This window comes from Pogoniulus pusillus, chromosome 14, assembly GCF_015220805.1.
Source record: "Pogoniulus pusillus isolate bPogPus1 chromosome 14, bPogPus1.pri, whole genome shotgun sequence".
Taxonomy (NCBI): Eukaryota; Metazoa; Chordata; class Aves; order Piciformes; family Lybiidae; genus Pogoniulus; species Pogoniulus pusillus.
In genome coordinates this window covers 2202719-2219112 of record NC_087277.1, presented here as the reverse complement: position 1 = coordinate 2219112, position 16394 = coordinate 2202719, and the positions used below count along the sequence as shown (strand labels likewise).

The following is a 16394-nucleotide window of genomic DNA, read 5'->3' as shown; positions in this document are numbered from 1 at the left end:
GAATGGTTTCATTTCATATTAAGGTTGCCTGTTTAAATATTGAAAGACCAAACATATTGAAATGAGCAAGCACCCTTTGTGGCAAAAGCAAAGGCGTTGCGCAACAGTTCAGCGACCAAACTCCCAGTCAGGGTTTCTCCTAAACAGCAGTCTAGCAGCATCAGATTTTAAAATTATTTAGGTATCAAAGCAAGAAAAACCTCTTAATCATTTCCTAGGTCAAATCTTTCCATTTCAAAATGTAACTGAAAATAACAGAACTGAGGAAAATTTACGCCGATGGTAAATACGGAGGTAGGCTGCAAAGAAATTAATTACCAGACCGTAACAGAGTTGTACTAAATTAATAGCATATAAAAGATCTCATTTTGTATTTGAGAAGAATGGTTTCATTTCAAATTAAGGTTGCCTGTTTAAACATTGAAAGACCAAACATACTGAAATGAGCAAGCACCCTTTGTGGCAAAAGCAAAGGCGTTGCGCAACAGTTCAGCGACCAAACTCCCAGGCAGGATTTCCCCCAAACAGCAGCCTGTTTCCTGAGAAGCAAGAAATGAGTGCATTAAGTTGGTTCCAGCAAGTAGAAAATAAAAGCCTGGCTCCAACCTGAAGAGGATCTTTGCTAGAAAGAAAGAAAGAAACAAACAAACAAGGGTAGTTTAGTGAACATCCCGAGCAAAAAAAGAGCTCTTTGGCGATTTCCTTCATCCCACACAACGTCGTTGGTTCGGCAGCTTCAGCAGGATCTCCAGGTGGTTAAATTGCAATACGTGGACATTGTGTGTGATTAAATGATAAGCTGAGAAGGGGAGAGGGGGGGGAAACAAATCCAGTTCCTACCAGTTTGGCTGAGCTGGGAGGTGCTGCGGCTTTTCCGCGAGAGCCCCACGATGGCGACCATCTTCGCGCCGATGCTGGAGCGTCTCTTTTTGCTGCCACCACCAACGGTGCCCACTGCCGTGTCCGACTGGCTGCCATCGTTCTTCTCCAGGGTGTACATGTCCCCTCCGATGCTGGTGCTCTTGGTCATGTTCTTTCCTGAGGTGCCCATCTGTCTGCTTTGCATTTTGGATGTAAAGACACTGTCAGCCAGTGGACGGATAAACAGCGCAGACAAAGAAAAGTGAAAAGGGGAAGACAGAAAAGGATAGGTTTCAGATGGAAGATTTTGGGAGGCTAGAGGGTAAGAGCAGCTAATTCACACAGGTAGGGTTTGAGGTTTGAGAGGTGGAGAGGAGCAGTTTTAACTCTAATTTCCTGGGCACTATGGCAGGTTCTATGTCAGATGTTAACGTCGCGCACTCTATTTTCTTTCAGGCAGCTTTAGGGATTGCTTTGCAGAAAGGAGATGCCACAGAAACCACTTCTCAGTCTCTCTGTTTTCAATACTTGAAAAATTCACTTCTGACTTGATGCAAGCGTTTCAAAGCGGAGCTATTTAGTTCCTAAAACTGTTTTGAAAGCAGATTTTTGGAGGGATCTTATGAATCCCCATCTGGGGAAAGACTGTAGCTATAATCTCTGTTATTTCACATTGGAGCTCGTTCACCCAGCACAGACTGATAGGGGAAGTAACATTTTTACTGCTGCTAGAGGAGCCTGTTCCAGTGATCCACTTTCCAAGAATGATATGCAGAAAATCAGTGTGTTCCTCATATAATAATTATCACAGTATCACAGTATCACCAAGGTTGGAAGAGACCTCACAGATCATCAAGTCCAACCCTTTACCACAGTGCCCAAGGCTAGACCATGGCACCAAGTGCCACATCCAACCTTGCCTTGAACTGCCCCAGGGACGACGACTCCACCACCTCCCCAGGCAGCCCATTCCAGTGTCCAATGACTCTCTCAGTGAAGAACTTTCTCCTCACCTCGAGCCGAAATTTCCCCTGGCGCAGCCTGAGGCTGTGTCCTCTTGTTCTGGAGCTGGCCACCTGAGAGAAGAGAGCAACCTCCTCCTGGCCACAACCACCCTTCAGGTAGTTGTAGACAGCAATAAGGTCACCCCTGAGCCTCCTCTTCTCCAGGCTAAACAACCCCAGCTCCCTAAGCCTCTCCTCGTAGGGCTTGTAGCAATAATGATAATAATAATAATAATAATCATAATATCATCACAGAATCAGGCAGGGTTGGAAGGGAGCACAAGGAGCAGCCAGTTCCAACCCCCCTGCCATGCCCAGGGACATCCTACCCTAGAGCAGGCTGCACACAGCCTCTACCAGCCTGGCCCTAAACACCTCCAGCCATGGGGCCTCAACCACCTCCCTGGGCAACCCATTCCAGCCTCTCACCACTCTCCTGCTCAACAACTTCCTCCTCACCTCCACTCTGACTCTCCCCACCTCCAGCTTTGCTCCATTCCCCCCAGTCCTCTCACTCCCTGACAGCCCGAAAAGTCCCTCCCCAGCTTTTTTGTAGCCCCCTTCAGATCCTGGAAGGCCACAAGAAGGTCACCTGGGAGCCTCCTCTGCCCCAGCCTGCACAGCCCCAACTCTTTCAGTCTGTGCTCACAGCAGAGCTGCTGCAGCCCTCTGAGCATCCTCATGGCCCTGCTCTGGATATGCTCCAGCATCTCCACATCCCGTTTGTCATAGGGGCTCCAGAACTGGATGCAGTACTGGATAATAACAATGAATAACAATGAATAACAATGATGGCATTGCTTCATAAGTGCTACTAACATTTGGGAAAGGTCTCATGTCATAGCAGTAGAAATAGAAGCATTCTACTTTCTTATAAAGCTTCCACTGAGAAGAATGTTCCCCATATCTAGAGTGTAATGTACATTCGAGGTGCTTCATGTGTCATTTCCCAAGATGTATAATTCTATTTAAGTGCAGTGGATTACAGTAATTACCCTCATTAAAGAAATCTATGTGCATAGGAAGGTTGGCAATGCAAACAAAGTTGCTGCAAATTCATTAGGCTGATAACTATGAAAGCATTATGCATAACAAAAATTTGCTCTTTGGCTGCCTTCTCAAGGCTTCTGTATCACAAAATGAAGCTTTGCTCTCTACACCTGCCAGCAATGAGGTAGGACTTCATTCAATCATTTTCTTCTGACCGAATGAGAAAAGCAGAAAAGAGAATTCAACTAAGGAAAAAGGGATTTGGATTATAAAGTTTGTGTCCTGGGAGGCTAATAGGCTAAATGTCCTGGCCTGCCCCAGCCTTCTGCTGCTGGGGGAAGCAAGGGCTGGAGGAACACAAAGGCTTGGGCCATTATGTCCCCTCCCAAAGTGATAAACAGGTACCCACAGGCATTTAGGTACTTGTAAGTGTCTTGCCCAAACAAGAGTAAGCAAGCCCTGGGGTCACCTAATATGGTCAGTTTTGCAAATGCCTTTCTGATTGGTGAATCTCTGTGCACAAAGGAGCCTTTGCACTCGGGCAGGTAATATAAATGGAGCTAAGTTGCAAGCAGTTGTGCTGCTTCTGCCTCATGGAGCTGCCTCTGCCTGCTGCCTCACAGAGCTGCTTCTGTATCACAGAGCTGCCTCTGCTTGCTGCTTCTGCCTCATGGAGCTGCTTTTGCATCACAGAGTTGCCTCTGCCTCACTGCTCTTGGCTGACTTGTTCTGCTCTGCCCATGCTTCAGACCAGCTTAGCTCTGATGTTTTGGGCTTGAGCTACCTGGAAACTTAAGTGCCTCAAGTTTCCCAGGAGAAGGCATTTAAGTGCCTCACGATGTGGCAAGGAGTGCCACTGCCATGGTGCTGTCTGCACACCTGCAAGAGATCCTGCCTGCACCTCTGCAAACCTCCATTCCAAGAGGAACCAGAATCAGGTCAGAGATCATCTGCCTCTTTCCCAGCACCCTGGGAAGATCTGGAAGCCTCTAAATGGCTGAGCAGTTCCAACACTGCCCCAAAGGAGCCAGGGACTAGCTTGAAATTTCTACTCCAGCGCAGTGAGTAGCACAGACTTGCCCTAGGGCTCCAGGCTGCCTATTTGTAAGTGAGGCAAAGCCATTGTGTGGCTAAACTTCTCCAAGTGTTCTGATCCTCCTAAATGAATGAATTGCCCATAGGCATCCTTGGGAAGATTTTCCTGACTGAATTAGAACCCAAATGTAACTCATTTGTATGTAGTTGTGGGCAGGGCTTTCTGGACATAAAATAACTACATATTTGATAATTCCTGCCTCATTAATTGCCTTAACTGAATCAATCTGTGTGGCTATACCACAGGTTATTACAAAGGGCTAATATTGAAAGTTAATTCACAAAACTGTTGTCTTTTTTAACTTGTTGGTTATTTTTTAATAGAGTTCTAAAATCATTTGCTTCAATTAAAGATTTGATGACTTCTTTTCCCCCGTCCTCTTTAAAAGAGAAGCCATCTCTGTTGTGTTCTTGACTAGAATCAGAGAATCATAGAATCAAGCAGGTTGGAAGAGAGCTCCAAGCTCAGCCAGCCCAACCTAGCACCCAGCCCTGCCCAATCAACCAGACCATGGCACTAAGTGCCCCAGCCAGGCTTGGCTTCAACACCTCCAGGCACAAAGACTCCACCACCTCCCTGGGCAGCCCATTCCAATGCCAATCACTCTCTCTGCCAGGAACTTCCTCCTAACATCCAGCCTAGACCTCCCCTGGCACAACTTGAGACTGTGTCCCCTTGTTCTGTTGCTGGGTGCCTGGCAGAAGAGCCCAACCCCACCTGGCTACAGCCTCCCTTCAGGTAGCTGCAGACAGCAATGAGCTCTGCCCTGAGCCTCCTCTGCTGCAGGCTGCACACCCCCAGCTCCCTCAGCCTCTCCTCACAGGGCTCTGCTCCAGGCCCCACCCCAGCCTTGCTGCCCTTCTCTGGACACCTTCCAGCACCTCAACATCTCTCTTGAATTGAGGGGCCCAGAACTGGACACAGCACTCAAGGTGGGGCCTGAGCATTGCTGAGCAGAGGGGCAGAAGAACCTCCCTTGTCCTGCTGCCTGTGGGCAGGTGTAGACACACTGAATCCTCACTGTTTCCTATGCAGCAGCTCCAAACTTCCTGCCACACATAGTCAAAAATCTACAGGCTTTGGCTGCAGCTTTTGAATCAGTTGCAGAGCTGGAAAGCATCTCCCCAGTTAGCCAGATGCAGACACACTGAATCCTCACTGTTTGCTATGCAGCAGCTCCAAAGTCTTTCCCTGTCACCCACAGTGAAAATCCTGCAGGCTTTTGAGTCAGTTGCAGAGCTGGAAAGCATCTCCCCAGTTGGTTGGATTCTTGCTTACAGAAACAGAAACTTTTGATAGCAACTGATTGATCAGTGCAGTAAGTGCCCAATTACCTCACAAACCTTTGGTTTAGGCCAGAAACCAAAACTAAACCCAAGCAAAACCCAAACACTGACACCTGGGAGTCCTATGCTTGCTTTAGCACACATTTTGAGAGTCACAAGATGTGGCAAACCAACCAGATGGGGATGGAGACAATGACTCCCTTGCAGGCTGTCACAGCTATAAAAAGCAATTATGAAGTCCCATAGGTTTAAGAACCTCATTAGGATTTCTGCAGACATCCTTTGCTGTTGCACAGTGCAGGACTGCCCAAGCTTTCTGTAGCTCTAGCAGTGCAGCAGGCAGCAGTGAGCAAGGCTAACACATTGACTTAGTCTCTCTCCATAAAGAATAGAGAGAAATAACAGGCCCATACCCACAACTTAGGGCACTGTGGCCACTCAGTTCACATCTCTCCAGAGATCCTCTGCCACTACCTGATTTTTCTCTTATCAAAAGGATGATTAGATTCTTGCAAGGCTAAAATGTCTCTTTGCCTGTATCTCATTTGTTAAACAAGATTACAATCCATCTGCAGCTCCAAGTTCCAGGGTCAGGAACTCCAGATCCCTAGAGGCAAGTGAGTGACTTGCTGGATTGAATGCTCATTTCCCATAACCCCTAATTGTTGCTTGGCATCTTCTCCTGTCTTTTCATCCCCCTGCTCTTCCTTACATCACCTTCCTCACTAGCACACTGACAAGGCAGTTAGTTTGTGTTGGTGGATCAACCAGACTGGAAGAGAGCTCCAAGCTCATCCAGTCCAACTTAGCACCCAGCCCTCTCCAATCAACCAGACCATGGCATTAAGTGCCTCACCCAGTCTTGTCTTGAACACCTCCAGGCACAGAGACTCCACCACCTCCCTGGGCAGCCCATTCCAATGCCAATCACTCTCTCTGGGAAGAACTTCCCCCTAAGGATGATCTATTTTTAATAGATCTCTTAAACTCAGCTGGAGAGGCTTTCATTTCATTGATTTGCTGAAGAAATTTAACCAAGCCAGCATTTATGAGGACACCTGTCATGGTGGAAATAGCATTTCCAAGGAAGCAATGCTTCCAGCCAATGCATGTACTCATCTGCCAGCTCCCATTAAAGAGGGACACTGCAGGTTCAAAATGATACTGGCTTAGTCTCCTGAGGTTTGCTTGGCTAAAAATTATCCTATTAACTCATTTGTGATATAAATCTCTAATAGCTCCTGGCCTGACTTAATTATGAAGTATATTTTATTGAAATTAAACCAGGGAAGGTGATGAAAACAGTAAAGCAGGCATTATGATGTGTTTTGTTATCTAAAGCAGGCATTATGATGTAGTCACCATCCCAGGAGATGTTCAAGAAAAGCCTGGATGAGGCACTTAGTGCCATGGTCTGGTTGATTGGCCAGGGCTGGGTGCTAGGTTGGGCTGGATGAGCTTGGGGCTCTCTTCCAACCTGGTTTATTGTATGGTTTCATTATCTATATTAATATTAGAAGAAAACTTGTCTGCCTATCCCAAAATAAATGAAGTATCTGTTTCAAATGCCTCTTTCATTCCCAACCAGAAATACCTCAGCTGTCCTGGTGCCTAGGTTGGTTTGAACTAGAGCTTCCCTACTCTCTTATCTATCAGGCTATGCACAATGCTTTGTTACAAATTAAGAGATCTGTAGACTTCTTCCATATCATGCTGGGGAAGGGCCTGGAGCACAGCCCTGTGAGGAGAGGCTGAGGGAGCTGGGGGTGTGCAGCCTGCAGCAGAGGAGGCTCAGGGCAGAGCTCATTGCTGTCTGCAGCTGCCTGCAGGGAGGCTGTAGCCAGGTGGGGTTGGGCTCTGCTGCCAGGCAAGCAGCAACAGAACAAGGGGACACAGTTTCAAACTGTGCCAGGGCAGGTTCAGTCTGGATGTTAGGAGGAAGTTCCTGTCAGAGAGAGTGATTGGCATTGGAATGGGCTGCCCAGGGAGGTGCTGGAGTTGAATTAGTTCCCAACTACTTCAGTATCTTACAGGGGCCTACAAGAAAGCTGGGAAGGGACTTTTTAGGCTGTCAGGTAATGACAGGATTGGGGGGAATGGAACAAAGCTGGAAATGGGTAGATTCAGACTGGATGTTAGGAAGAAGTTATCCAGCATGAAGGTGGTGAGAGCCTGGAAAGGGTTGCCCAGGGAGGTGGTGGAAGCCTCATCCCTGGAGGTGTTTAAGGCCAGGCTGGATGAGGCTCTGGCCAGTCTGATCTAGTATGAGATGTCCCCACCCTTGGCAGGGGGCTTGGAACTGGATGATCCTTGTGGTCCCTTCCAACCACTTTGGACTGGATGATCTTGGAGGTCTCTTCCAACCTGGTTGATTCTATGACTCTATGATTCTAACCCTGAACGATTCTCTGATTTCCACAACAAAGAGTGAGGCAGAAGAAAATGATGTACCAGATAACTGCTTCCAAACACTGCTAGTGGAAATCTTCACAGAGATTCAGAGAAGCTTAATAAAAATTCTCACCCTCTCTGAGAGTACAACTGCTCATCACATTTTCATTTCTTTAGAACAGCTTTCTAGTTTAGAGGGAACTTAATGGAAATGATCATATTCATATTCATCTACTGCTGAAAAATGTCCATTTTTTCCTTTACAGAGTTACAGAGGAGCTTTGTTACCCTACTAACAGTAGTGAATCTTTGCAGAAATTCCTTCTTTTGATGCAGTGACCTAAACCAGCCACTTACTGTGTGTGAATTCAGAAGAGAAAACTAGCTGGGGTCCAAAAGTCTTGCATTAGTCAGCTGTAACATTCACTGGCAAGTCTATACAAGCTCTGAAGGCTGGCAATGAAACAACTGCAAGCCAAAATCAAAGTTTTGGGTTGAATAATATCCAAAATCTTTATGTTTAGAAAACTTCTTCTTTATCTCTGGCAAAAAAAAAGTACTTGGCCTTGTAAATGCAAACTAGCAACAAGCACATCAATTACAGCTGGCAGTGAGCAGTCTGATTTAACTGAAGAGCCTCTTACAGAAGTGCACCTTGCATATAGTGAATCTGAAAGTCAGATGTTATGTGCCTGCTAAATGACAGGGATGGAAGAGAGGGGGCATGCTGGTTTCCATATTAATGCTCCTAAGTCCCCAGCTCTAGTGCTGCTCAGATTTGTTCCTAGAAGGGCTGAAAAGAGCTCTGTGAAATGAAAAGCAAGCAGTGAATGGGTAAAACAGACTTTGAGTCCACTATGTGTCCAAGACCTACCACCACCAGAGAAATCATGTAAAGCCATGTCAGGTAAAGTAAGGAAAAAATCAGATTGGAAGGCAGAAATGTTCAAACCATACAGAAAGTTAAGAGATATCATGTCTTGCCTCAGGGTAGAGATGGACTGTGATTTATCATCTTCACTTGCTACTTAGGAAACACACTGTCAGCTACAAAACTTTGGAAGATAGACATGCAGGACCTGGATAGGACATGGATAGTACTGCATTAAGGGCAAACTCACATAACATACAGGGAGAAGCCAGATGCCCCAAAATGGCTTTAAATAAATGATTACAGACAGTGTGGATTTCCCTAGAGCTGCATCCATACTTCACCCATGAAAGACTGGATTGCTTTGATCAGTACTACACAACATGGGTATGCTCATGCTTGTTGCACATGGATTGCTTTATTACTCTACAACATAGATATGCTCATGCTTGTTGTGCATGGATTGCTTTGATAATGTACAGTGTTGGTATGCTCATGCTTGTTGTGCATGGATTGCTTTGATTAGCACTGTGCAGTGTGGATATGCTCATGCTTGTTGTGCATGGATTGCTTTATTACTCTACAACATAGATATGCTCATGCTTGTTGTACATGGATTGCTTTGATAATGTACAATGTTGGTTTGCTCATGCTTGTTGTGCATGGATTGCTTTGATTAGCACTGTGCAGTGTGGATATGCTCATGCTTGCTGTACATGGATTGCTCTGATTAGCACTGTGCAATGTGGATATGCTCATGCTTGTTGTGCATGGATTGCTTTGATTAGCACTGTGCAGTGTGGATATGCTCATGCTTGTTGTGCATGGATTGCTTTGATTAGCACTGTGCAATGTGGATATGCTCATGCTTGTTGTGCATGGATTGCTTTGATTAGCACTGTGCAATGTGGATATGCTCATGCTTGTTGTACATGGATTGCTCTGATTAGCACTGTGCAATGTGGATATGCTCATGCTTGTTGTGCATGGATTGCTCTGATTAGCACTGTGCAGTGTGGATATGCTCATGCTTGTTGTACATGGATTGCTTTGATTAGCACTGTGCAGTGTGGATATGCTCATGCTTGTTGTGCATGGATTGCTTTGATTAGCACTGTGCAGTGTGGATATGCTCATGCTTGTTGTGCATGGATTGCTTTGATTAGCACTGTGCAATGTGGATATGCTCATGCTTGTTGTACATGGATTGCTCTGATTAGCACTGTGCAATGTGGATATGCTCATGCTTGTTGTACATGGATTGCTCTGATTAGCACTGTGCAATGTGGATATGCTCATGCTTGTTGTACATGGATTGCTTTGATTAGCACTGTGCAGTGTGGATATACTCATGCTTGTTGTACATGTGTATGCATGTGGCAGTGGAGCCCTTAAGAATAAAGCAATTCTGATGTTCCCTTCACTCCTCATACATTCAGGTTGCTTGAGGACTCCAAAGAATCAGGGTCAGAATCAGCAGTGCTAACAATTCACAAACCCATAGCATGTCTCTGAACTGATCTTCTGGGACTCAGAGCTAAACAGACACAAGCAAGAGATCTGAAGCCATAATTACCTCAACCAAAGAGACATTATCTGGGACATCATGATCTTGCCTGTCTGACTTCTGTCACTTTGACAAAATGACTTTGAGTCACTTTGGGCCTCTAGGGGAAAGGAGAAAATCACACAGAAAACTTAAGGCCACCATGAAAAGCAAACGTGGCTTCTATTTTTCTGGACATGATTCTGCAGACTTTGCTTTTCTGACCTGGGGAGTACAGGTCCATGACCACACCTGCCTGCAGAAGAAATGTGCACTTTGCACATCATACCTGTTTGGAACAAAGGATCCTCTTGTTCACCTTGGGCCTCCCTAGGAATTGTGCTGCTGTTATGGCTAGGATCTGGGCAGCGCTGGGCTCCCAGACATATTTGTCAGGAAGCATAGAGGTTTATTTTCCACTAGGGCCCACCTGGTGGCACATCTAGGTGGACACATTAGGAGGGAATTCCTCACAGAGAGAGTGATTGGCATTGGAATGGGCTGCCCAGGGAGGTGGTGGAGTCGCTGTGCCTGGAGGTGTTGAAGCCAAGCCTGGCTGAGGCACTTAGTGCCATGGTCTGGTTGACTGGCCAGGGCTGGGTGCTAGGTTGGACTGGATGGGCTTGCAGGTCTCTTCCAACCTGGTTGCTTCTATGATTCTATGGTCTTCCAGTTTGTCTAGGTAGCATCTTATGAACTACAGAGACTAAGATCCATACGAACACTAAAGCAGTTACAGTAGTATCACTGAACCAGAGAGTTCAGATGCTTGGGAAAATAATGTTAAAATCAGATAGATGGTCAATGGCTTCATCTTACCATAGCTATTAAGTATTCAGTGCAGCACTGGGCCCATCAACTTCCTAACAACATCCAGCCTAGACCTCCCCTGCCACAGCTTGAGACTGTGTCCCCTTGTTCTGTTGCTGGCTGCCTGGCAGCAGAGCCCAACCCCACCTGGCTACAGCCTCCCTGCAGGCAGCTGCAGACAGCAATGAGCTCTGCCCTGAGCCTCCTCTGCTGCAGCCTGCACACCCCCAGCTCCCTCAGCCTCTCCTCACAGGGCTGTGCTCCAGGCCCCTCCCCAGCCTTGCTGCCCTTCTCTCAACACCTTCCAGCACCTCAACATCTCTTGAATTGAGGAGCCCAGAACTGGACACTACTCAAGGTGTGGCCTGAGCAGTGCTGAGTAGAGGGGCAGAAGAACCTCCTTTGTCCTGCTGGCCACACTGCTCCTGATACAGCATATATCAGGCATACAGCACTAAGAACCACAAACTCACAGTATCAAACATACAGCACTAAGACAGAGCCACAAACTCACAATATCAAAGAAAGCAAAGCCTGATGAGGTTCACTATTTGTCTCCTCAAGTTTTTACCCCACCCTTAGTTCTTACTATGACTATTCTTGTTCAGAGATCTGTTGTGCTCAGTCCTGTACAAAGATCCAAACAAATCTGTCTGCTGAAGAACTTATGATTCAGTCTCGTTTTAAACACCTTCAGGAAATTAGTCTTTAAACTGAAACACATTTAAAAGTGTAAAACCTGATTTCAACATTTATATTTGCCTCAAATCCTCATTTTAATCTTTCCTTTCACCCCCACTTCTCTGCTACAGAGCTTTCTGTTTTCTTGTTGGTTTGGGGTGTATGGTTTTATTCTATGCACTGGGTTTAAATGACCTTTAGTGCCAGGAGTACATCAGTGCTTTCTGGATCACAGCTCAGAGCTGACTCCACAGAGATTAAAGTGCAGGCTGCATTTCATGGAAAGGGAAGCAGCCTCAACAGTATTGTGCTGCTGTCAAAGAAAAGGTATCTCCAAGTTCCCTGTTGGGCACCATAGATGAAAGCTGCAGACCATTCCCAAGGAGATATTTTCACTGTTCACTCATTAATAAAGTGTACTTCCAAATTCATTGTGTCATTATTTCCCAGAGGATCAAAATCAGCTTACCAGCTGTAGAGGAGTCTATACATCTGTTGTACTTACTCCAAAGTAACAGAAATGAAATGGGTCTCCAAGGGTATAACACATGGTGACAAACAGCTCTGAAGCAGGTGGCTTTGCTAGATGTCTTAGGTGATTTGTGTTCTGCTCTCACTGCTGACTTCACAAGAAATACATGGATTTTTCATCATTCTTTTCTAAACCACTTCTGAACCAGGCAGAAAGAGACCTGGGGGTACTGGTAGGTAGTAGCTGACCATGAGCCAGCAGTGTGCCCAGGTGGCCAGGAGAGCAAATGGCATCCTGGCAGATGGCACCAAGCTAGGAGCAGGTGTTGATCTGTTGGAAGGTAGGAGAGCCCTGCAGAGGGACCTAGCCAGGCTGAATCGGTGGGCAGAGGCCAAGGGGATGATGAGACTGAACAAAGCCAAGTGCAGGGTTCTGCACTTTGGCCACAACAACCCCAAGCAGCACTACAGGCTGGGGACAGAGTGGCTGAGAGCAGCCAGGCAGAGAGGGCCCTGGGGGTGCTGGCAGAGAGGAGCTGAAGATGAGGCAGCAGTGCCCAGGTGGGCAGGAGAGCCAATGGCATCCTGGGCTGGCTCAGGAGCAGTGTGGGCAGCAGGACAAGGGAGATTATTCTTCCCCTGTACTCAGCACTGCTCAGGCCACACTTTGAGTGCTGTGTTCAGTTCTGGGCTCCTGAATTCAAGAGAGATGTTGAGGTGCTGGAAGGTGTCCAGAGAAGGGCAACAAAGCTGGTGAGGGGCCTGGAGCACAGCCCTGTGAGGAGAGGCTGAGGGAGCTGGGGGTGTGCAGCCTGCAGCAGAGGAGGCTCAGGGCAGAGCTCATTGCTGTTGAGCAATCTCTTGAATTGAGGAGCCCAGAACTGGACACAACTTCCAGCCAAATATCTGGTGAATCTGTGGGGGTAGAGGGAAACTTCCAAACTACCACATCCTCACAAACATATCACCTGCTTGGCTAGAAAATTAGGCACAATTAACTTCTTGCAAGCAGCAGTGCAGTCAGAGCAATCATTGTAATAACTCTGAAACAGCTTGAAGAAACCTAAGAGCACAGGCAGATAGAAAATGGATCCTCAGTGCTTCTTATCTGTTGCACAGCTTTTGCTATCTCTACCAGCATAGAGAGCTTTTTGTCTTCTAAAAAGACTGTTACTGGCTTCCAGACCTGTGAAGGAGCTTGCAGACATTGAATTGCCAAGCTTTTTTTTCCCCCCCAGCTCTGCAAAACACTGTGTTCAACTGATAATAGCTGCAATCAGAGTGGAAGGCTCACAGAACCTGAAATAGTCAGATTACAACATAAGGAAAAGCTAAAGAACAAATGCTCATTAGGAATCACTTCTAAAGTCTCCAAATTAAATCCTTTAAAGATTTCTTTTGAATGAATGATTTGGGGTTTTTAAGTGAATGGGAAATTAATCTGTCTGCTAACAAGGGGAAAGGGTACAGAAAGCATGGGGAGCCATTAGGAAGGGAAAAAAAGGTTTGCAGGGGGAGAAATACATTATTTTGGGGCTCCCCAGTTTTAGAGGGACAGGGATCTGCTGGAGAGGGTCCAGGGAAGGGCTGCGAGGAGGATGAGGGGACTGGAGAACTGCCTGGTGAGGAGAGGCTGAGGGACCTGGGGCTGCTTAGTCTGGAGAAGAGAAGACTGAGAGGGGATCTGATAAATGCTTATAAGTATCTGAGGGCTGCCAGGAGTGGGGGGACAGGCTCTGCTCACTGCTCCCTGAGATAGGACAAGGAGCAATGGGTGTAAGCTGCAGCAAAAGAGCTTCTGCCACAACACAAGGGGGAACTTCTTTCCTGTAAGGGTCCCAGAGCACTGGCACAGGCTGCCCAGAGAGGCTGTGGAGTCTCCTTCTCTGGAGCCTTTCAAGGCCTGTCTGGATGTGTCCCTCTGTGATCTGTGTTAGATAGGATTGTCCTGCTCTGGCAGGGGGCTTGGACTGGATGATCTCCTTGGGTCCCTTCCAACCCCTAACATCCTGTGAGCCTGGGATTATTTACAACTACATTTTGCTCTCTGTCTCTTGGATCTTCAGTGACTGCAAAATTTCATCCCAGTTGACTTTCTACTACAACAAGTTCTCCTCTCTCAGTTGTGTCATCTTCCTACAAAAAAGCTGGGGAGGGACTTTTTAGGCTCTCAGGGAGTGCCAGGACTGGGGGGAATGGAGCCAAGCTGGAGGTGGGGAGAGTGAGGCTGGAAGCGAGGAGGAAGTTGTTGAGCAGGAGAGTGGTGAGAGGCTGGAATGGGTTGCCCAGGGAGGTGGTTGAGGCCCCATGGCTGGAGGTGTTTAAGGCCAGGCTGGCTGAGGCTGTGTGCAGCCTGCTCTAGGGTAGGGTGTCCCTGGGCATGGCAGGGGAGTTGGAACTGTCTGATCCTTGTGGTCCCTTCCAGCTCTGACTGATTCTATGATTCTATGACATGGTTTAAAGACTCCAAGGGGACCTTAGAGCTGCCTTCCAATAGCTGAAGGGATTCTACAGGAAGGCTGAAGAGGGACTTTTCCTGAAGGTGTTTAGAAAGGTGTCCCTGCACATGGCAGGGAGGTTGGTGTTGATGATCTCTGAGGTCTCTTGCACCCTGAGCCTTTCTGTGGTTCTGTGATTCCAGATGGGCTATCACTGATTGCTTCTGGTACAGAGCATAACACACAACCAATCCATCTGTGCTCCTTGCATTCTTATCCTTATAAATTCCTCTCCCCTTGCCTATCTCAAGGGTGCAGAAGTTTCTCACTGTTTGATTTGCCTAAGTGACTGTGTGCTGTCTTCTGGTTTCCCTTCCCCCTGTACCTCTTTCCTTATTCTTACCTGCAGCCACCTGGTCACCACTGGCTCCTTCCTCAAGTCACAGAACCATGCTTTAGCATATGCCTTTAGAAATGCAGAACCTCTCATCTTGATCTCATCAGTTCTGCAGCTACAGCACATCTCCTTTCTCCTTCTCAGCTCTGAATGCATTGAGCACATTGTTTTAAGTAAATCTTTTGAGCTCCTATTTTCCAACCACATTTCAAACCCTTTCCCATCAACTGCCTCCTCAGGCATTGCTTGAATCATAGAATCAGCCAGGTTGGAAGAGCCCTCCAGGCTCACCCAGTCCAACCTAGCACCCAGCCCTATCCAACCAACCAGACCATGGCACTAAGGTGCTACACCTGCCACAGTCTTTAATGATTTCTTTGCATTTCAGGAGTGCACTCTTTTCTTCTTTGCTTTGCTACAATTAATCATACTCCAACAAGTAACTTCTCTTAGTCTCCATATCTATCCCCTCTCAATTCTTTACTCTCTCTCTAACTTTTAATTCAAAACCTGCTCTAGTATGTACTCATTTCCTGCCCACTCAGCTAACTGATGGTCCCACGAGGCCCTAGCACTCTTTCATAGAATCATTGAATTGACCAGGTAGACCTCCAAGATCATCCAGCCCTGTCCAACCAACCAGACCATGGCACTAAGTGCCCCAGCCAGGCTTGGCTTCAACACCTCCAGGCACAGAGACTCCACCACCTCCCTGGGCAGCCCATTCCAATGCCAATCACTCTCTCTGCCAACAACTTCCTCCTAACATCCAGCCTAGACCTGCCCTGGCACAGCTTGAGGCTGTGTCCCCTTCATCTGTTGCTGGCTGCCTGGGAGAAGAGCCCAACCCCACCTGACTACAGCCTCCCTTCAGGTAGTTGTAGAGAGCAATGAGCTCTGCCCTGAGCCTCCTCTTCTCTCTTTCCTCTACTGCTACCCCTCAAATATCATCCCATCATCATGAGTACATCAAAGCATTATCACCTCTGCCATAAAACGTCCTTCTCACCTCCTCTGTCTTCTCCTGTCTCTTTCTTTGGCACCTCTTTGTGAATCACTGACCTCAGCTCAGTATCATTAAACTCAGTATATCCCTCCAAGACCTCTCTTCTGCTTCTTCTCCAAACATGGGGAATCCTGTGTGCCATTGGAATGGGCTGCCCAGGGAGGTGGTGGAGTCACTGTCCCAGGAGGTGTTCAAGAAAAAGCTGGCTGGGGCACTTAGTGCCATGGTCTGGTTGACTGGCTAGGGCTGGGTGCGAGGTTGGACTGGATGAGCTTGGAGGTTTCTTCCAGCCTGGCTGATTCTATGATTCAGACCTGTTACCTGAGCAGACATTCCAGTGCAGGCTTCAGGCTAGGTCTCCTTTACTGTGGCTTGTGCATGCTTTCCATTTCAGGTCACACACATTGCTCCTGGGTTCATTCACACGCTCACCATTTTAGATGCTAACTACTGGTCAGGGTCAGTGGTCTCCAGCCCAGGCAATTTACCTGCTCCAGGACACTACAGGAAAGAGAAGCTCCAGAGCTTTTCAATTTGGCTGCCTCA

At 47.2% G+C, this 16394-nt stretch overlaps 1 protein-coding gene across 49 annotated transcripts in view; it reads right to left on the bottom strand.

The window, feature by feature from the left end:
• The window catches only part of RIMS2 (regulating synaptic membrane exocytosis 2), a 493599-nt gene that overhangs the window by 58902 nt on the left and 418303 nt on the right, over window positions 1–16394 (bottom strand). For 37 of the 49 annotated variants that reach the window (XM_064154113.1, XM_064154114.1, XM_064154086.1 and 34 more), the window contains one exon: window positions 841–1082. The exons of 8 other annotated variants lie outside the window; for them this stretch is intronic. In XM_064154113.1, coding sequence (XP_064010183.1) covers window positions 841–1082 — 242 coding nt within the window. The remainder of the gene's footprint in view (window positions 1–840; window positions 1083–16394) is intronic. 4 more of the 49 variants (XM_064154074.1, XM_064154085.1, XM_064154118.1 and 1 more) reach the window with 2 other exon arrangements.